The sequence below is a fragment of the Anabrus simplex genome, chromosome 1 (genome assembly GCF_040414725.1).
Source record: "Anabrus simplex isolate iqAnaSimp1 chromosome 1, ASM4041472v1, whole genome shotgun sequence".
Taxonomy (NCBI): Eukaryota; Metazoa; Arthropoda; class Insecta; order Orthoptera; family Tettigoniidae; genus Anabrus; species Anabrus simplex.
The window spans coordinates 662,472,488-662,495,484 of NC_090265.1; the positions used below are offsets into that span (position 1 = coordinate 662,472,488).

General features: G+C 43.0%; 1 protein-coding gene across 1 annotated transcript in view; it reads left to right on the top strand.

Annotated features, from left to right (window-relative positions):
- The window catches only part of LOC136857286 (protein qui-1), a 2,256,165-nt gene that overhangs the window by 2,051,406 nt on the left and 181,762 nt on the right, over window positions 1–22,997 (top strand). Inside the window, exons 12-13 of the mRNA XM_068225125.1 lie at window positions 656–905; window positions 3,397–3,627. Coding sequence (XP_068081226.1) covers window positions 656–905; window positions 3,397–3,627 — 481 coding nt within the window. The remainder of the gene's footprint in view (window positions 1–655; window positions 906–3,396; window positions 3,628–22,997) is intronic.

A 22,997-nucleotide genomic window follows, 5' to 3' on the forward strand; every position in this document is an offset into this window, starting at 1 on the left:
AGGTGAATGGCGGAAAAGTTCTCATTTACAACGCCACAGCATGGATCAGTACCATGCTTTCCCATCCTTTGACAAGGATAACATGTTAGGTAATTCAGTTCCTCATCAAATGATAGAATATCAGAAACACAACGCCTCGTAATTTTCATGAAGTCTAAACATTGCTAAGACAAAATACTCCTATTTTATGACTGTGAAACTGGTAATAAATTGGCGTACAGTGCGACAGCCGCTATCATTTGGACTGTTACTGATCAGAAGCAAACTGCACAGAATGTGACTGCACTGTATACTCTACAGGTTCCTGAGTAGACGCACGTGCAGACTTAAAATGTGTGTGTCCCTGAAGTAATACGTCATGTAACCCATGGTTTGGAAGAATCCTCCACCTCCTCCTCCTCCTTCCGATATGAAACTGAATCGGTTGACAACCGCTGTAGCTGATCAAAAGTAGCCTATATCTTTAAGTAAAGCAATAATATCTTGTTTTACACCTTAACGTTCACTCTCCAAATCTTCCGTTTATTTCGATACCCCTTCGTAAATAAATCACGGTACGTATTTTGTATTATTATTATTATTATTATTATTATTATTATTATTATTATTATTATTATTATTATTCACATATGAGCTTGTTCTTCATGTTGGACAGACTCTTCTTCGACGGTTCGAGGAGTCGGCAACTAATGAACTACTGGTGATCTTGATTGACGACCTACATCGCCTGAACCCGCTGGACTCGGACATCGTGGCAGCGCTATCCTGGTTGCCTATCTCTCTGCCCCGTAATGTGCACATCGTGGCTACCACACTGCTGCCACCTGAGGCCCTGAAACTTACACCTATTCAACGTGACCGGTTCCGGGCCTCCGACTGCTTGATAGAACTCGCTCATCAAGCAGGTCATACATCCTTCCTATTTTATTTATTTATTTATTTATTTATTTATTTATTTATTTATTTATTTATTTATTTATTTATTTATTTATTTACAATGAATAATAACTTTAATTGGATATAGTAATTATCATATTGTCTTTTGTGAGTTCTCTACGATATAGAGCGTCTTTGTACGCATCATATTCAATCTCAAGTAAATCCTGCTCATTAAAGTTAAATCAGATGACCGTACATTATCTTTCTGTTTATTCTATACATTTTTCTTATTTATCAATAAATTATTAATGCATTTCTATCTTTTACCAAAATTTTTGTTCTTATAATGTAATTACATAATTTACCCTTTCTTAATTCATCACATATTAACATAGCAAGGAAAGCGAAAGCACTGAAATGCGTATTATAACTTCGTGAGAGAGTACAGTGCGTACAACTTGAATGAATAACAAAATAAAAATTAATATCTTGAGGAGTAATATAGATAACCATTAGCGGTTTTGTTCTACAAGAAGAGAAACTGAAAATGTTTATTCATCATCATCATCATCATCTGTTTACCCTCCAGGGTCGGCTTTTCCCTCGGACACAGCGAGGGATCCCACCTCTACCGCCTCAAGTGCAGTGTCCTGGAGCTTCAGACTCTTGGTCGGGGATACAACTTGGGAGAATGACCAGTACCTCGCCCAGGCGGCCTCACCTGCTATGCTGAACAGGGGCCTTGTGGAGGGATGGGAAGATTGGAAGGGATAGGCAAGGAAGAGGGAAGGAAGCGGCCGTGGCCTTATGTTAGGTACCATCCCGGCATTCGCCTGGAGGAGAAGTGGGAAACCACGGAAAACCACTTCCAGGATGGCTGAGGTGGGAATCGAACCCACCTCTACTCAGTTGACCTCCCGAGGCTGAGTGGACCCCGTTCCAGCCCTCATGCCACTTTTCAAATTTCGTGGCAGAGCCGGGAATCGAACCCGGGCCTCCGGGGGTGGCAGCTAATCACACTAACCACTACACCACAGAGGCGGACAAAATGTTTATTTTCATACCTAATTCGCCTCGATATGCGCATCATTAGTGGTGCGACAGACGCCCAATCTGTATTGCACTCCCCCCCATCGGCGTGCTTGATGTGGCCCGATATCGAAAGCGATATATTTCCTGATTGGTACGCACGTGGGGAACATCGTTGCTCAGTCCCAGTTGATATTCCAGCCGAAAACAAGGTTGTGAAAGCCTAACAAACAGCTCACCGGGCGAGTTGGCCGTGCAGTTAAGGGCCCGCAGCTGTGAGCTTGCATCCGAGAGATAGTGGGTTCGAATCCCAATGTCGGCGCCCTAAATATGGTTTTCCTTGGTTTTCCATTTTCACACCAGGCAAATGCTGGGGCTATACCTTAATTAAAGCCACGGCCGCTTCCTTCCACTCCTAGCCCTCTCCTATTCCATCGTCGCCATAAGACATATTTGTGTCGGTGCGACGTAAAGTCAGGTAGCGGAACGCGCGCGTGCTGTCTTACGCAGCCGTCTGAGCTGCCTAACCTTCAAAGAAGGGAGACAAATGGAACACCTATCTTGCAGGCCACTTGTATGTTGGGATGCTTAATTAATTAAACATGTACACGTTAAATGCAGTTTTCACATTTAATTGCATCATTCCACCAGGTATCGCACATGCTACACCTGCAGTGCAACAAACCACATTGAGAGAGGTGGAATACAGCTTCGACGTCTGTCGCGCCATTAATGGTGCGCTTGTCGGGGCGTATTAGATACGTAAAATAACATTTTGAGTTTCTCTACTTGTAGAAGGAAACCACCAATAATTATCTCTATTACTTCTCAAGATGTTCGTTTTCATTTTCTCGCATTCAAGCCGGAAACCCTGTATAAATAGTTCTTCCCCTCCCCACTGCAGAAATTAGAGGCTAAGGTTGTTAAGTTCTCCCTCTATAGACGCTGGAAATAAATCACGAAACACATTCTCTTTCTACTTTTAATGTTGAAAATAACATAAAAATACGTTCTCATATTTATTTATTTATTTATTTATTTATTTATTTATTTATTTATTTATTTATTTATAATAATTAAAACTTTAATTGGATATTTTATCATTTACAGTCTTCTGTGAGTTCTCTATGGTATAGTGTGTCTTTGTACGTATCACACGTAATTTTAAAGCAGTACTCCTTTCATTCAGCATTTATACATATTAATACACAATAATAGTTCAAATGAACATCATATTGATCTGATGCTTGGAAATTAATTCTGTATTTGGCAGTGTTATCGATTCCAGGAAAAGTTTTATTTATTAGCTTGCTTCCGAAAGAAAATAATCTTATGTATAACAGTTTAAAGTAAGGAAGACCTTCGGAAAATAATTTAAAATGAATAAAATATTGCAAAACAATAAAACTATTCTTTGCATTAAAAATACAGCTATTTACCGTGTTTCATCTTTTCAGTGTATCATAATGCAGACATTAATGTGTACAGAGAAAGCCGATTTGGAAGCAGGAGTGGAGGCAGCGCTAGAAGATTTGGAATCTCGATATGGCCGGCTGGCCATCTCACGCCTGGCCTCCTTCTTGTCGTGTACGGAGTTCGGGCTTAGCGAAACAGAGCTGCTGGAGCTGCTTATGCCCACAGCGAACAGCTCGCCAACCCTCGTGCTGTCGGCGGGACAGTACAACTTCTCTTCGCTGTGCGCCGTACGCCACCGCATGGGTGAGTTAATCTCTGTCACAGTTCGTCCATGTTACATCTGCATGCAGTATCTTGTATAGTCCGTGAAACTTTTAGTGATACTTGGTTTCCCGGGTTGGGGGAGGGGTAAGGAGGGAGCCACCCCGGTTCCGGTAATAATGCCAACTGAATAGGAATTAAATCTGAATTGAATCGATAGTATGATCGATAGATATGAATTTTCTAAACCTTAATGATCTTAAGCCAACAACTGTGTCACACACACATATTATATAACAGTTCTCGATGCGAATCTTGTTCTTTTTTTTTTTTTTGCTAGGGGCTTTACGTCGCACCGACACAGATAGGTCTTATGGCGACGATGGGATAGGAAAGGCCTAGGAGTTGGAAGGAAGCGGCCGTGGCCTTAATTAAGGTACAGCCCCAGCATTTGCCTGGTGTGAAAATGGGAAACCACGGAAAACCATCTTCAGGGCTGCCGATAGTGGGATTCGAACCTACTATCTCCCGGATGCAAGCTCACAGCCGCGCGCCTCTACGCACACGGCCAACTCGCCCGGTAATCTTGTTCCTAGCATGAATTCTATATTTTAGCTTTGCTGTGTAAACAACAACAGTACTAGTACGTAAAGTATGCCAGATGTCTCACGGCGATGTATTATCGATTCATAGTTTGTGTGTCAAAGGTTGCCAATACGAATCTCGAAAATAACCGAGGTGTACCGATTCAGCACTAGGGAGCCGAAGTATCACTAAACGTTTTGCGTACTATACTGTAATTTTGAAGCACTGTTTAGATGTGTTAAGTCTAATAGTAGAGTGGAGAGAAGTGAGGACTTCATTAAGTCAAAAAAAAGTCAAGGTTTTAGAAATTAAACACAAATGTTTATACAGGTTGACCTAAAGTCAATTAAAATTTGACGAGGCAATATTTAACGTAATATTGGAGGTAGAGACGCAATAACTGACACACATGTTTGGTATGACGTGGGGTTCTATTGACACCAAAAAAAAGTAAATAAATCTTCACTAACAAGTGTATTTTCCGGTAACGGCAACATGCCGCGATTGCAGGCGCATCTGACGGCCTCTCTCACGACAGCTCTTTTTATACTGCGCACGGATCTAATGCGGCATTACTGACGTGTTTGCTGTCCAGCGCCATCTGTTGGCCTGTTTGTGCCCTTGCTATTGGTGTCAATAAAACCTCATGAATTACGAAGTTTTTCTTTGCCCAGGGATTAAATATATGTATATACATGTATATAATACATTATTGTTATTGTTGGGAAACAGGGTCGTGTACGGCTTAACTGCTTGCCTATCATCCCAGCTACAGTGGTTTGATTCCTGGTGTTGCTGGGATGGGATTTTCAGTTGAAAATTCCATAGTGTCTGGAAGGACAAGTGACCTTAAATCCCTGGCCACAATTCTTTCATGCCTCAGTGCGTGCAGGGACCCTGAGCAAACGGGATGAGCTGATGATTATGATTATGATTATGATTATGATTATGATTATGATTATGATTATGATTATGATTATGATTATGATTATGATTATGATTATTTGGCATCCAGCAACAATCATTTGCTATTCCTAGTATAACCGCAATATACTCGTACTTCGGGAGTACGCCAACCAAAAGTTTGAATACCACTGCCGTACCGTACTTACTTTAGTGCGATCCTGTCAGCTAAGAGGTCCGTGTTCAAATCACTCCCTCAGTAAAGTTTCTTTTACCGGGCGAGTTTGCCGTGGGGTTAGGGGCGTGCAGCTCTGAGCTTGCATCCGGGAGATAGCGGGTTCGAATCCCAATGTCGGCAGCCCTGAAGGTGGTTTTCCATGGTTTCCCATTTTCACACCAGGCAAATGCTGGGGCTGTACCTTAATTAAAGCCACGGCCGCTTCCTTCCCATTCCTATCCCATCGTCGCCATAAGACTTGTCTGTGTCGGTGCAACGTAAAGCCGCTAGCAAAAGAAAAGTAAAGTTTTTCTTCGATTGGTGCTCTCAGGCCGGTCTTAAGCAAATTTAGCAACACCATCTCTCAAAGTCCTTTTGAATTCACCCGCAAAGTGATCTGATGGGCTAATTTCAGCAGATGATAAAATGACAACGGTGTGAGATATCGAATTATTTATTTCAAATTATTTACCAGCATGACCAACCCTCTAACACTCCCATAGCCGGTTCACGTCTTTCCCGACCACCGTGTATATTCGTATTTCTCTTCTGCTGGTTGACAAAAATGCAACTGGCCTGTCTAGCTGCCCGCACGTCCTATCATGGCGCATTGTACGTGACATCTCCAGATCACAGCCAGCCTTGTGTTTCACGACGTCCTGCCCGTAACCGAGCCCAGGCCTTAAGTCGGAGCCCACCTAAAATATTTAGGCATATCCTAGATCCGCTACTGGACTACATCCAGGGACGATGTCTTCGTCACAACAATTAAGCATTCGAAAAAAAATAAGATTTCTAGTCTCGTGCAAAATTTGATACATGCCCTTTTCTATCCGTCCCCTTCAATTACAAATACTAGGTACTTAAAATTATCCCTCTCCTCTTGAACTAAAGTCAATTTATCTCCATACGGTTAGATAGAAGAACCCTAAACTGCAGTATTTCTTCACAGTAACGCTGCATAAATTCTTGATTTCTAATTCCGAGAGAACGTTAAAAGCAGTCGTATTTCTTACACCTACATGTTCGACTTGAGATAAATGTCCATTGATTTAAATTTTCACAATGGAAGGTGCGGTTGTAGAACAGAGCATATAATTCTTTTCTGTCCACTACCTCTTCCTTCAGAGGCGATGAGTCACCCTATCTCGTAATTAATTAAATGCTCCAGTTCAGCGTTAGATGAAATGGGTGACACTCCATCTGTTAGTCGTACGTGAAGAATTGTAAGCATCTGGGGAAGTAAGTTCGAGCCGGAACACTGGTATCTTTTATTTCTCTCGATTTTACGGCAGCGACCTTATTTCGCGACTATATAAAAGAAGACGGGGATGTTACAATAATATACGTAATAGAGAGAAAGAAGAAACCTTATTAACACCACCATCGTGATCATCATCATAATCAGTGCTGGGATTTCTATGTAAATATATATGTATTTTTCATTATCCATAGTAAAAATGTTGCCATACCGTTACAAAATTAGGATATTTGCAATGATTCAAAAATGTTTAATTTTCCATATTTGCCAATATTTCCATCTTTAGGGCATATTTTTACATATTTGAGGAAATCTCGCATATATTTACATAATTTAACGTTTTATTTAAAATAACTTGAACTGTATTTTACTAGCATCAATAATATAAAGCTGGATTCTGGTATCTCAATGAAATGAAAAAATGAAAATCACAGCTAGTCAGGAATGGAATGAATCAAGCCCCCATCTAGCGACGAGGGAAGGAACTGTGCCGGCTGCCGAAGCCTGTCGCATTCCTCTGGGGGCAATGTTTAATGACTGACAGATGAAATGAAATTATATTGGAGAGTGTTGCCGGAATGAAAGATGACAGGAGAAAATCCTGTCCCACCTCAGATTTGTCCAGCACAAATCTCACATGGAGTGACCGGGATTTGAACCACGGAACCCAGCGGTGATAGGCCGGCGCGCTGCTGCCTGAGGCACCGCGGCTACACAGGGTAGTATCAAAATCTGTATTTAAGGATTAAGGATAGTTGATTACTGGTCCTACAATCACCTCTTGTAGGGTTAGATTACTAAGTATGTAAATTGTTAAATTCCATTTTTAAACTTTAGTGTAATACATATTATTATTATTATTATTATTATTATTATTATTATTATTATTATTATTATTATTATTATTATTATTATTATTATTATTATTATTATTATTATTATTTCTTAATCCAATTACCCTCCTGGGTTGGTTTTTCCCTCGGGCTAAGCGAGGGATGCCACCTCTACCGCCTCAAGGACAGTGTCCTGGAGCATGAAACCTTGGGTAGGGGATACAATTGGAAAAGAGGACGAGTACCTCGCCCAGGCGACCTCACCTGCTATGCTGAACATTGACCTTGTGAGGGATGGGAGGATCGGAAGTGATAGACAAGGAAGAGGGAAGGAAGCGGCCGTAGCCTTAAGTTAGGTACCATCCCGACATTTGCCTGGACGAGAAGTGGGAAACCACGGAAAACTACTTGGAGGATGGCTGAGTTGGGAATCGAACCCCTTCTACTCATTTGACCTCCCGAGGCTGAATGGACCCCTTCCAGTCCTTGTACGATATTTCAAATTTCGTGGCATAGCCGGGAATCGAACCCGGGCCACCGGGGGTGGCAGCTAATCACAGTAACCACTATACCACAGAGGAGGACATTATTATTATTATTATTATTATTATTATTATTATTATTATTATTATTATTATTATTATTATTTAGTTTACGTAAAATCATAGTGTTGCCGCTTGAAAAGCATCGATGGGCGTCACCACATCGTTTATGTGTGTAAAGTCAGTGAGCTCTGGAGCCGATACTCGGTCCAAGTCAATGAGTTGTTACTGCGGTAAACTACTGCCCAGTGTCGATACCACCCACCGCTCTCCTCTTTCTTCATATCCGAACAGCATAAAATTGCTCAAAAAAATTAGGATAAAACTGATACAGAATACCTTAGGAAAAGTGAAGAAATTGGCAAAAAGTATAAGGGGCGATCAAAAAGTTTCCGTTCCACGGCCGTACAGTCCTGAATCGGGATGCCAATCAGGCACAGTCGCCGTGAGCACTGAAGCACCCATCCCACCGACGTACCAGGTTGTAGATCCCCGTGTGGTAAGACACCGTGTCCTGCTACGTGAAGAAGTCCATAACCGCCTGATGCACATCCTCGTCCTACATGAAGCTTTGCCCCTTCAGGGCCTTTTTGAGGTGACCGAAGGCGTGATAATCGCATGGGAAGGGATCAGGACTATAGGCCTCATCCACCGCCCGCTTGTTGTTGTCCGTAATGGATGAGGCTAGCCTCCCAGATCGACCGGCGTCTTGTGTCGAAATGCGACCCACATGGAAAATGGTGGACCATTCCACAATGGTAGTTTTAGAAAAACATGCTGCCCCATACATAGTCTTCATTCTCCGATGGATGTCCACCGGTGTTTGTCCTTCAGCAGCCAAGAACAGAATAACAGTACGTTGGTCCTGTTTGGACGCATTTGGTAATATCGTCGCCTTAGTTCACGTGGCCGCATTTAACGCGCTCACCTCGGCACGACACGACTGCCACACTAATACCTTTGCCATGCTCATATACCCGCATTGGAGTCACGCTACGTTTCATGTCCGCTGCAGCAACGCCCTCGAACGGAAACTTTCTGATTACGCTTTATAGCTCTCTATTAATCAGTGCTAAAAATATAGTTTTACAATACGCGAAAATAGGTTAAGAATGTGTAAGTTTTGTTGTTTTATTGTGTAATTATAAGCTGGAGTAACTATTTAATTTGAGATTACTAAGTAATGTTTCTTTTTCGTTTTATTTTCATTCAAATCCCAGCCAAATAAACTTGTTTACCTAACTCTTTCTGTAATGTGTTCCTTGGTTCAATACCCTTAGGCGATTTTTTTTTTAAAAATGTCCACAACGAATGTAGTTATAAAGGGCTTAAGTGAAATTCTGCATTGACTCACATTAGCGCACGTAGTGGTGCTTAAGTGAAACAATGCATTGATTTGACTCACATTAGCGCACGTAGTGGTGCTTAAGTGAAACAATGCATTGACTCACATTAGCGCACGTAGTGGTGCTTAAGTGAAACAATGCATTGACTCACATTAGCGCACGTAGTGGTGCTTAAGTGAAACAATGCTTTGACTCACATTAGCGCACGTAGTGGTGCTTAAGTGAAACAATGCATTGACTCACATTAGCGCACGTAGTGGTGCTTAAGTGAAACAATACATTGACTCACATTAGCGCACGTAGTGGTGCTTAAGTGAAACAATGCATTGACTCACATTAGCGCACGTAGTGGTGCTTAAGTGAAACAATGCATTGACTCACATTAGCGCACGTAGTGGTGCTTAAGTGAAACAATACATTGACTCACATTAGCGCACGTAGTGGTGCTTAAGTGAAACAATGCATTGACTCACATTAGCGCACGTAGTGGTGCTTAAGTGAAACAATGCTTTGACTCACATTAGCGCTCGTAGTGGTAGAAATAGGCAAACTTATCTACTCGATCGATTAACGAAGATTAAGAAAAGGATTGTATTTTTTATGAATTAATATAGAATATATTCTCATATTTTATTTACCTAAAATTCGTAACTCATATCCCTAGGATGTTTTCAACTTTAAGTTGCTTGTCTGAAGGGCTAGAACTGTGGGTTTTTAAACCAACGACAATATTAAGCACGGCATTTTTTATCGTTTATAATCCCGTAAAAATTCATCACTTTTGCGTGGTAACGAAGCAGAGAACATGGAAGAAAAATCAAAAAACCACAGATAATCCAATTCAATGAAAATGAATGGAATAACTAGATTTTCTCAGTGATGGTAACTTCTTTAACTCTCATTTTGTTTGGCTCAGTGTAGAAGTGCGACATTTCTTTCTTTCTTTCTTTCTTTCTTTCTTTCTTTCTTTCTTTCTTTCTTAATTTGCTTACCACCCAGGGTCGGTTTTCCCCTCGGACTCAGCGAGGGATCCCACCTCTACCGCCTCAAGGGCGGTGTCCTGGAGCTTCAGACTCTGGGTCGGGGGATACAACTGAGGAGGATGATCAGTACCTCGCCCAGGCGGCCTCACCTGCTATGTTGAACAGAGGCCTTGCAGAGGGATGGGAAGATTGGAAGGGATAGACAAGGAAGAGGGAAGGAAGCGGCCGTGGCCTTAAGTTAGGTACCATACCCACATTTGCCTGGAGGAGAAGTGGGAAACCACGGAAAACCACTTCCAGGATGGCTGAGGTGGGAATCGAACCCACCTCTACTCAGTTGACCTCCCGAGGCTGAGTGGACCCCGTTCCAGCCCTCGTACCACTTTTCAAATTTCGTCGCAAAGCCGGGAATCGAATCCGGACCTCCGGGGGGTGGCAACTCATCACACTAACCACTACACCACAGAGGCGGACAGTGCAACATTTAGTACTTTAAAGTAGACTTGTTTATATTTTTATGTTTCGAAGTTCCACTACTATCACTGTTTCACACAAAATCTTCCAGCTTTTCTTAAAACTGCGGACAGTTTTTACTTCTATTTCATAATATTCCGGCAGCATAGCAACTGACTCTTCCGTCTGGAACTTTTGTAACTTCCAATTTTTGGTTATGTTTACGTATTTTGTACTAATACGAGATTAAACTCAAAAACTATACAGAGTGATTGACGACCGATAACACTGAATATACACTGACTGACAGAGCAAATGCAACACCAAGAAGGAGTGGTCAGAACTTTATGCCAATTGCAGGGTAGACTGACGTCACTGAGGTATGCTCATGATGTGAAATGCGCCGCTGTGCTGCGCACGTAGCGAACGATAAATGGGACACGGCGTTGGCGAATGGCCCACTTCGTACCGTGATTTCTCAGCCGACAGTCATTGTAGAACGTGTTGTCGTGTGCCACAGGACACGTGTATAGCTAAGAATGCCAGGCCGCCGTCAACGGAGGCATTTCCAGCAGACAGACGACTTTACGAGGGGTATGGTGATCGGACTGAGAAGGGCAGGTTGGTCGCTTCGTCAAATCGCAGCCAATACCCATAGGGATGTGTCCACGGTGCAGCGCCTGTGGCGAAGATGGTTGGCGCAGGGACATGTGGCACGTGCGAGGGGTCCAGGCGCAGCCCGAGTGACGTCAGCACGCGAGGATCGGCGCATCCGCCGCCAAGCGGTGGCAGCCCCGCACGCCACGTCAACCGCCATTCTTCAGCATGTGCAAGACACCCTGGCTGTTCCAATATCGACCAGAACAATTTCCCGTCGATTGGTTGAAGGAGGCCTGCACTCCCGGCGTCCGCTCACAAGACTACCATTGACTCCACAGCATAGACGTGCACGCCTGGCATGGTGCCGGGCTAGAGCGACTTGGATGAGGGAATGGCGGAACGTCGTGTTCTCCGATGAGTCACGCTTCTGTTCTGTCAGTGATAGTCACCGCAGACGAGTGTGGCGTCGGCGTGGAGAAAGGTCAAATTCGGCAGTAACTGTGAAGCGCCCTACCGCTAGACAACGCGGCATCATGGTTTGGGGCGCTATTGCGTATGATTCCACGTCACCTCTAGTGCGTATTCAAGGCACGTTAAATGCCCACCGCTACGTGCAGCATGTGCTGCGGCCGGTGGCACTCCCGTACCTTCAGGGGCTGCCCAATGCTCTGTTTCAGCAGGATAATGCCCGCCCACACACTGCTCGCATCTCCCAACAGGCTCTACGAGGTGTACAGATGCTTCCGTGGCCAGCGTACTCTCCGGATCTCTCACCAATCGAACACGTATGGGATCTCATTGGACGCCGTTTGCAAACTCTGCCCCAGCCTCGTACGGACGACCAACTGTGGCAAATGGTTGACAGAGAATGGAGAACCATCCCTCAGGACACCATCCGCACTCTTATTGACTCTGTACCTCGACGTGTTTCTGCGTGCATCGCCGCTCGCGGTGGTCCTACATCCTACTGAGTCGATGCCGTGCGCATTGTGTAACCTGCATATCGGTTTGAAATAAACATCAATTATTCGTCCGTGCCGTCTCTGTTTTTTCCCCAACTTTCATCCCTTTCGAACCACTCCTTCTTGGTGTTGCATTTGCTCTGTCAGTCAGTGTATTACTTCATCGTCACGTGGTGAGAGATTTGTTGCTAAAATAAGAGTTATATTTCGTAAACAACTTAACTTTAGAGAAAACCTACTGTAGTTCAAAAGCAGAGAGAAGAAAACCGAGTAAGTAGCCGTGCGGTTTGAGTCACGTAGCTACCAGCTTGCATTCGGGACGCAGTGGGTTCGAACCCCACTGTCGGCAGTCCTGAAGATGGTTTTCCGTTGTTTCCCATTTATACCAGGCAAATGCTGGGGTTGGATCTTAATTAAGGCCGCGAAGGCTTCCTTCCCACTTCTAGCTCTTTCCTATCCCTACGTCGCCATAAGACATATCCGTGTTGGTGTGACATAAAATATATTGTAAAAATAAAGCAGAAAATATGATGTAGGCCGTATACCAAGGAACATTGCTTATTTTATGGGTTTATTATTTTTTTACTTTATTGTTAGGATACACGTATTACCCACAAATCGGATATATATTTACTGACTCCGAATTCTGGGCAGGTGAATGGCTCGTGCTTGGACAGGAAGCAACACCCTCTCACTCTTTCTGCTGGGATATTGGTATGAAATGATAAAAAGCACATTTGACTTTTGTTACTAATTGTTAAAGCAATTACTTTCCCTAAAGTTTGTAAAAAGTATCCGCTCCATTCTTTCTATATTTCTGTCGACTTCCATCACGCAAATGCCTCTGAAATCATTTGTATTTTGGTACTACTGTAAAGTACTATATATAATGTGACAATAAAGGCCGATTACGGGGGGGTCAGAAAAAATGCCAGCGAGAGATATTAATTACAAAGCAGTTTCAACCATACGGAGGCGGCCAGCAGCGAGCAGAACAATAATGCCAGCGAATTATTCAGTCTCACGAGAAGGAAACTCTTAAAAGAGGCCGGAAGCTGATTAACAATGTTCCAGGTGCCCAGAATTGTCTCGCAGTGAAAACTACTAGAATGATCTTATGGCCTTTATAAATAGCGCAAAGGGCACCGCTGGCGCTGGACCAAGGGATTAACCTGTGGCCCAAAGCCCAGACGCTAGTGAACCCGAGCCACACCTGGAAGTGACAAGATTGACTGATCCCCATAATAATTGACAAGCGCAAGGAAAATGGTTATGATTGCATGATACATATTCCTAACTAACACAACCTCTGGACCACTTCAGCCCACATCCTTGCGTGTACTATCAAAATATGTCAGGTTTTATATGTAGAATATTTCTATTCCCACCTATGTGGTTTTTCCCTGACCCTTAATACCACGCCTCAACTTCACCTTACCAACACAAACGTTGCCTGGTAACGCGTCTGACGTGCGAACAGGCAGGTACACCTATAGTACCGTTACCACTCCTCCCTGCTACCTCTCTTCTTCTTAGAAATGAATAGCATGTCGGGGGCATTATAGATTAGTGTCGATTGCCACGCCGGGGGAGCGGGCTTCCGGGGCCCCTCGAAAAAAAGAAAGGAAAAAGCACACCAGTCAACCTGGAGTCAGTCTTGAGTGCGTTAGTCGTGAATGAAGGGAAGCAGTACGAGACTGTTTTGGTTCTGTGACGCGTCATTCATAGGGAGTGACTCCGTCAGATGGATACGTGGAGTTCAGCGAGGCTTGCTACCACTGGGCTGATCTTGAACGACACTGCGCTTTGAGAACCGTGCAAAGAACAGGAGTTCGATGCAATGGCGTGTGTGTGTTGTGGAAAGGGGGTTCATGATCGTGAGTTAAAACTCTACCAACTGGAGAACTAAAACGCGAGTGAACATGAGATTCAATAAATTTAGTCGATAGTAAAACACGCCACCTCTCTGTGTAGTAATTTTGATTTTAAGAACTCTGATATTCCACAACATATAAATATTTAAAACATTAGGCTGATTTCTGTGACCGCGAGTTTCAGAGAAAGGTTGAGCCGATTAACATCGTAAAGCATTCTGATGAAGGCTCTTAGCCTTTAGATTTCCAGAGTGTCTTTAAAATCATAAACATTTCTTGCCGTATATTTTAAATCATTAAGGAAAATAGGCATTCTGATTGGCCAAAGCTCTTGCCAGTAGTTGAAGGCCACCTGGGCTGTGGGAGCGCTGAGACATACGATAGAGGAGGTGGAAGGGGAAAGCACGCGCAGTCGGACGTCTTCTTGGTCAGCTACACTAGTCTGTATTGTGTTGTAGAGAATCGCGTAGTCGATACCTTGCTAGCTTGAAATGATTTCGGAGAAATGTAAAAGTCCTTTTCTCCACATCGTAATTTTAACACGAAGGCTGTGAACTTCTTCCATTCCGGTAGTTAGGAAAGTGAGTCGATCCTGCGTGTCATATTTTACTGTCATGGAAATGTATATTTACTACGAGCAAACTGCTAATGTGCCAAGTTTCTATTCTGATTTGAGCGATATTGTGTTCATAACAAACCAGGAGCCCAGTGCAATGTACATTGAAATGGGCAGAGAGCTATAATATCGAAATGATTTAACTCCATCAGATAAAACACTTCCATTTTCTTTTAAATGGCACCAATTTCCAATTCGCTTGGCATTTTGTTGCAATGTCAAGAGCGCGAATTTTTGACGTCCTTAAAGTTCCAACACTGCCAAAAAGTAATTGTACAAAAAATGTCTTATCTATGGAAATCCTTCACTAAACATTTAACCCCATTGACCGTCATATTTTGACGGGACCGGGCACAGAGCTTGCATCCGGGAGGTAGTAGGTTCAAACCCCAATGTCAGCAGCCCTGAAGATGTTTACAGTGGTTTCCCATTTTCACAACAGGAAAAGTTTCGGGCTGTACCTTAATTAAGGACGGTGGATTCTTTCCCCACTCCTATTCCTTTCCTATCCCATCGTCGTCGTAAGACCTATCCCTGTCGGTGCGACGTAAAGCTACTTGTGTTTTGACGGGTTTCGGTTAATTATTATTATTCCTTATCATTCCTTATCATTTCTTCTCGGCACAGCGAGACAGGTCTCTGAAAATCGGAACTGTCTCTCATTGTTCGGAAACTGTGGTCACCGTACGGACAACCTACACGAATAATCAGGAGTTTCTTGTATGTAATGATTAGTTTTTGGTAGTTGTGAGTATTTAATCTTCATATTTATTTGCCTCGTATTCCAATTTATTAAGTTGACTCTCTGACACGATGTAGCAGCTCCACTAATTTTTACATCTGGAACACCTTGGGGTAGACAATCAATAGAAACACACTTAATTTTAAAATGCCACATCGGCTAAGTAACGGACTGAAGTAGGTGCAGGTTACATTACGAGTGACGACTCCCGACACAACTGCCAACTCAAGACAGACAATTCACGACTAACGACTGACGATACAAGACTGACTATACAAGACTGACAGGAGATAGATGGAAGGCTGCGGCTGGGAGTGGGCTAGAGGGGAGTAGCCAATGCGGTGCTTTATTGAACCACATGGCTTATGACGTATACAACGCTCCAGCCTGCGCTGGTAATACACTATTACAGCTGTTTGTACTCGCAAGGTTACATTCGTATTTTCTAGAAATAATATGAACACTTAATATATTGCACTAATTAGCACAAGAAGCTTCTACGGGGTAAATCCTTTCCATGTTGTCGCTTACTACTCCCACGCACTACAATCCACTTCGTTCGACAGTAATTTCAAAGTTTAGAGGTGGCTCTCTTCTCGTGGCGGTAATTCCATTTAGGACAAGGAAGACAAAATGACTTAAAGAGGCAAAACCTCTGACGAACGCTGCTTCGTGAGCATAGAGGAAGACAGAGATATCGCCAAGTGAAAAGGCGGGTTGACTGTCAAGAGCTAAGATACTCAGTATATTAAGAAGACGCTACCTGAAGGGAAAAAGAGAGCGAAGAGGCTAGAGTAGAGATGTAAACACTCGTCACAGCAGACAAACAACAGGAAGCCCTGTCAAAGTTAACATGTGGAAACAAAGTGACTAAGGAAGGAAAGACAAGAAAGGCTGTTGGAACGGAGAAACAAGAAACATACTATTATTTTAGTGTCTTGTTCTTCACGAGACTTCTACTGCGAATAATGTTAGGAATGATCGCGATGATCGCAATATCACTAGAGTACATGCTCAATAGACGCATATGCTTTCCAGTGTTCAGTCTGCAAGCCTCTGCAAATTAACTAAGCACTTCTACAGTCCTCTGTTTGCGACTGAGTAGCTCAGACAGTTGAGGCGCTGGCCTTCTGACCCTAACTTATCAGGTTCAATCTTGGCTCAATCCGGTGGTATTCGAAGGAGCTCAATTACGTCAGCCTCGTGTTGGCAGATTTACTGGTACGCAAAAGAACTCCTGCGGGACAAAATTCTGCCGCCTCGGCATCTCCGAAAATCGTAAAAGTAGTTGGTGGGACGTAAAATAAGTAACATTATTGTTATTATAATCCTCTACAAGGAAATGAAATGGCATACGGCTTTTAGTGCCGGGAATGTCCGAGGGCAGGTTCGGCTCGTCAGATGCAGGTCTTTCGATTTGACTCCCGTAGGCGACCTGCTCGTCATGATGACGATGAAATGATGGTGAAGACGACACATACACCCAGCCCCCGAGCCAGCGAAATTAACCACTGATGGTTAAAATTTCCGACCCTGCCGGGAATCGAACCCGGGTCCCTGTGACCAAAGGACAGCACGCTAACCATTTATTCATAGCGCCGGACATTCTCTACAGTAGAATCTCATTAATCCGGACTAACTGGGGATCTAGGTTGTCCGCATTAATGAAAGTCCGGATTAAACAAAAACAACGTATGAAATGAACAAAGGTACATATTTAAATACTCTGTTCAGTAAAAAGAACGTGTACAGTACTTCAAATTTAAGAAACACAAATGTTATTTTTAGGAGGCCTATACAAGATAAGATGCAATACAGTATATGAGGCCCTACGAAATACAGACTAACTAGTGGAGTACAGAATTAGAACATGACAATTAAGGCACACCTTCATTGATCACACGCTTACTGGTTTGAAGAAACTGCTGATCTCTTACTGTCTTCCTTTGACATTCATTTCTTTAATCATTAATCACGCAGATACCTCAGATGTTCGTAATATGCAGATATGTTTTCATCGTTGTTATATTCAATGTATTTAATGACAATGTTTAGATGGTCTTTAATTTTATAAGCTTTGGCTTAGGGTTAATAATATCACCTGCTTCATTCTGGTCATATTCATCCATTTCAGAGCTTTCTGCAGCGATCACCCTTTCATCGATCTCCACTTCTGTTAAAAGTGATAATCTGGATCATCTTCATCTGCTTTTAGCCACAACTCAATGTCTTCCAGTTTTGCTGAATTTTCACCACCTAGCTGGAGGGTATTGTGAAAATCCTCTGTTTCCACTCCAGCCGATCTGCTTCAACCGGTTCATTTATTAAATTTCTTCCACGAGTTAATCAAAGTTGATGTTTTTATACTATTGACAGCAGACGCGTTGAAAATCATGGAACTGAAATTGTAATTGCATTTGTGTATTATTAGTAAACGGCTGTCCGAATTATGCGAAGTCCGAATTAATGGGGTCCGGGTTAATGAGGTTCTGCTGTATTTGCATATAGCTCTGTGGTCTCGGTTAGTTCTGCACAACTTCTTAAAAATCGGGTCTAAAAGTCTTCGCCTTGGTCTCCCTCTACGTCTTTTACCCTCTGTAGCCGAGCCCCTTATTATCCTAACTGGCCTATCCTCCTTCATTCGCTTCACATGATCCCAGCGTCGTATGTGATCAGATTCATCCATCGACTTTATTCCTTACCAGGTGCCTGAGCAGGTTGTCATTGCTGGGGCCCAGCCATTTTTAAAAAGCCACCTACTTGACAGCTGAGTTCTACATTAGTGCAAAAGAAAAGAAAAGTCATCTCCGTACAGGCCATGAAGGCCCTTGATAAAGGCTCCCACTATCCGTAACCTCGGCGCTTGATGGGGTAGAGTTGTTAGCTATACGTCCGGCCGCCTTTGCCCCAGGAATTAAACCTTCTACTCATTTACTCATGTTTGAAGCTTTGTCTACTACACATCCAGCGTCAGTTGCTATTTCATTCGATTTGAGAAGCGCTAAAATTGTTTTGTAAACAATGAGTAAAAGAACACAAATGGAGGGTTGTACAGTGTCAAGAAAATAGAACACTCAAATCATCTACTGGATGAAAACATTTTTTTTTTTTTTGCTATGGGCTTTACGTCGCACCGACACAGATAGGTCTTATGGCGACGATGGGATTGGAAAGACCTAGGAGTTGGAAGGAAGCGGCCGTGGCCTTAATTAAGGTACAGCCCCAGCATTTGCCTGGTGTGAAAATGGGAAACCACGGAAGACCAATTTCAGGGCTGCCGATAGCGGGATTCGAACCTACTATCTCCCGGATGCAAGCTCACAGCCGCGCGCCTCTACACGCACGGCCAACTCGCCCGGTGGGATGAAAACTAAACTTCTTGGTAGAACTCGTCTGGTCTCCAGAAACACAAGAATATCGGAGCACTAAATTTTTAATTTCGCGTGGCTATTTCTAGCCGGGTGCAGCCCTTGTAAAGCAGACCCTCCGATGAAGGTGAATGGCATCTGTCATGTGTAGGTAACTGCTTGTTATTGTGGTAGAGGTTAGTGTTATGTGTGGTGTGTGTGAGTTGCAGGGATGTTGGGACAGCACACACATTCATCCACTGGAATTAACCAATGAAGGTTAAAATCCCCGACCCGGCCGGGAATCGAACTCGGGGCCCTCTGGACCGAAGGCCAGTTCGCTGACCATTCAGCCAACGAGTCAGACATTGGAGCAATAAACGAGAGCTAAGTAACTTTACTCCATTATGAGCCACAGAAGACGGCATGCTTCAACGACCATATTCCTCTATGGGAACGAAGGTGTTAACATAGCCGCTATCTCCTCATTCCGAGTGCCCTCCTTCCATTTTTTTTCACCTGTTTATACCACCAATTATTCACGTTTTGTTGTTTTTAACGTAGATGTACTTTCCTTGACAACGGGTACACGGAAAGAAAGATTTTAAGACGCTCTTAGTGTTTGGGTTGAACGCGTATATCGCCGAGAGTATATAACTTACGATTATGTTTACTATCTCAATTGACAGATAAAATAGAAGGCTATCTGTTGAAAAGAAATTAAAATCTGAAAGGTATTTTTCATGAAATAGCGCTTCAAAGTAAGGCAAAATTTGTACTAAAGATGTGACGTCACACGCAAACTCTGCTATAAGATGGCGCTGTGTTGACTCGCGCGCGTTCATTGTCAGTACACCGAGTTATTACCCTACATTCTAAGTGAATCACGTTCTATTTCTTTTTAACAATTGGTTTTACGTCGCACCGACGATGGGATATGAAAGGGCTAGGAGTGGAAAGGAAGTGGCCGTGGCCTTAATTAAGGTACAGCATTTGCCTGATGTGAGAATGGGAAACCACGGGAAACCATCTTTAGGACTGCCGACAGTGTGGTTCGAATCCACTATCTCCCGGATGCAAACTCACAGCTGTGCGCCCCTAACCGCACGGCCAACTCGCCCGGTCTAGTGCTTTAACATCGGACTAACACATCTAAGCTTTCCGGCGACGACGGAGGGATGGGAAAGGGCTAGGATTAAGAAGGTAGCGGCCATGGCCTTAATTAAGGTACAGCTCCAGCATTTGGCTAGTGTGAAAACAGGAAATCACGGAAAACTCTCTTCGGGGTTGCCGACAGTGGGGTTCAAATCCACTATCTTCCGAATGCAAGCTCACAGCTCAGCGTGTCTAACCGCACGGCTACCTCGTTTGGTTCCAACTTTCTACTTTACTTCTCAATTTAAATATTTTCCTGCAGATTTTTTCACTTCAGACTAGGTCATGTCGACTATCTACACTGATTTTCATTCTACCGCCTCTGTACAGTAATTCCCAATCGATCAATCAATTAATCAATCAAAGAATAACTGTATTTCAAATAAAATAGGACGAAAAAAACTAGAGACATGTAAACTATGAATGAGTTTACAAATACAGTTAAATGATGAATAAGTTTGAAAAACGCTGGGTTCCTTCTAATGATACTCACTGGAATTAGATTAGTTAGATAACGTCAACCCAGAATAAACCAAGTAACGTTTCGCTGTTATATGGAGTCATTATAGCGAGAGAATAAGGCACTTGGCTGATTAATGAAACTGGTTTCCTGATGGGTTGAAATAGTAGGTACGGTAAAGATTTATTTTATTCCAAACCGTAAATACTTTCTAATATTATATTTTTTATTTCGTTAGGGCCATCTGTGGACCACGGTGCTTATCTTTTAGCTGTTTCCTGATGTCATCGTCGTTGTTTGCCACAATTGATGTTCTTAGTGGTTGGTTTGGCAGCTGTTTTCTTGTTGGTACCACGAGCTTTCCTGATGGCCCAGTAGTCCTTCATTTTCCGGCTAAATTCAATCTTACGTTCATCAGACCATTTCCTGGTCTCGTCTTTTGGTCTGTGGGTAACTTCCGTGAGGGATGTTACAAAGGATTTAGTTTTAAGAGTTGTATGATAGTTACTCCGATCAGCTACGTCATTTTGATTTACATATATGGAGTTCCGAAAGGTCCTTCTCCACTTGCTTCATCCACACGAATCCAGTAGCTTTGCCCTTGTTAGCAGCCTTGAAGATCCTGTGGGATAACCTATTTGAGTCCATTCTGGATAGGTGTCCGTAAAAAGCCAGTCGCCTTCTTCTGATGGCATCTATGAGATTTTCTTGGTGTTTAAATAGCTCACGATTTGGTTGATACAATCGGCTTCCATCTGGTAAAATTCTTGGTCCCACTATCCGTCTCAGGAACTTTCTTTCTTGTACCTCGAGGGCTCTTAGTGGGGTCTTCTTAGTTAAATATAGACACTCTGCTGCATAGAGGACTAAAGGTCTGATTACTGCATTGTAGTGTCTTAGTTTGACATTCATCGACAGACTTTTTGAAGCATATAGTTTTCTACAGACATGGTAAGCCTTATCTGGTATGAGTCACCTGTGTTCAAGAGCCATTGTTTCGCTGGACTCCTCTGAGAACCATTCCCAAGGTACTTTACACTTTTGACTCTCTTGATGTAGATATTATCACTGACTCTCATCACCGGGCGAGTTGGCCGTGCGGTTAGGAGCGCGCAGCTGTGAGCTCGCATCCGGGAGATAGTGGGTTCGAATCCCACTGTCGGCAGCCCTGAAGATGGTTTTCCGTGGTTTCCCATTTTCACACCAGGCAAATGCTGGGGCTGTTCCTTAATTAAGGCCACGGCCGCTTCCTTCCCATTCCTAGGTCTTTCCCGTCCCATCGTCGCCATAAGACCTATCTGTGTCGGTGCGACGTAAAGCAAAATAGCAATGACTCTCATCATTCTAGGGGCATCTTTGATGTTAGTAACAAACTCGGTCTTTCCTATGTTGATCAAAAGACCCGTTTTAGCCCCTATTGAGTGCAGTGTTTGGAGCTGAGTAGTAGCCTCCTGCATGTCATTTGCCAATAAAGTCAGATCGTCTGCAAAGGCTAGGCATGGTATCCTTAGGTTGTCGGCTTTAATCCCCATCCGTAATCCAGTGTTCTCTGGAAGGAATTTCATCCACTCTCTAAAGATCTTTTTCTAGAACGCAATTAAATAATATACATGAGATGCCATCTCCTTGTCTCACCCCTGTTATAATGGAGAAACTCTCCGAGAGTTGTCCTCTAAACTTTACTCTGGCTGTGGTATTGTGCAAGGTGGCTTGCACCAGTCTATTGATCTTGTCGTTAAGTCCTAGTTCTCTTAATGTCTTATAAAGAGTAATTCATTCTATCTACTGAGCCGTATGCTTTCCGGAAGTCGACAAATATAGCTACCCATTGTCGGGCTCTTAACTTGCTGTATTGAAGGATGTTCTTCAGATTTTGTATCTGCTCGGTACAGGACCTCGATGCTTTGAACCCTGCTTGATATTCTCCTAGCTCTTTATCCAACTGTCTTGTTACATGGCGTTCCAGGATCTTGGAAAATATCTTATAGGTAACAGCAAGGAGTGATATTCCTCTGTAGTTACTGGGATCTGTTTTGCTTCCCTTCTTGCGGATTGGATGGATAATGGCTGACGTCCAATCATCTGGGAGCCTCTCACTAGTCCATATGTCCAGAATTACTTTATGTATTCTCCTGAAGGTGTGTTCTCCGGCATGTTTTAGCATTTCTGCTACTATCCCGTCTTCCCCAGAAGCTTTATTATTCTTGAGTAGTTTAATTATATCTCTGAATTCTTCATAGGTTGGAGGAAGGATAAACTCAGTATTAGGGTCAGTTGGTTCTGTAACGTGGAGACGTTCAATAGGTTCTTCTGCATTTAAGAGCCCTTTGAAGTAGTTAGCTAGGGTCTTGGTAAAATCGCTGTCATTAAGACACAGGGATCCATCTGGTGTCTGGAGATTATTATTATTATTATTATTATTATTATTATTATTATTATTATTATTATTATTATTATTATTATTATTATTATTGTTACGGAGTTTTGGTGGATCAGCAGAGGTGAAAGAAGGTGCGGGCAGGAATGGGTCTAA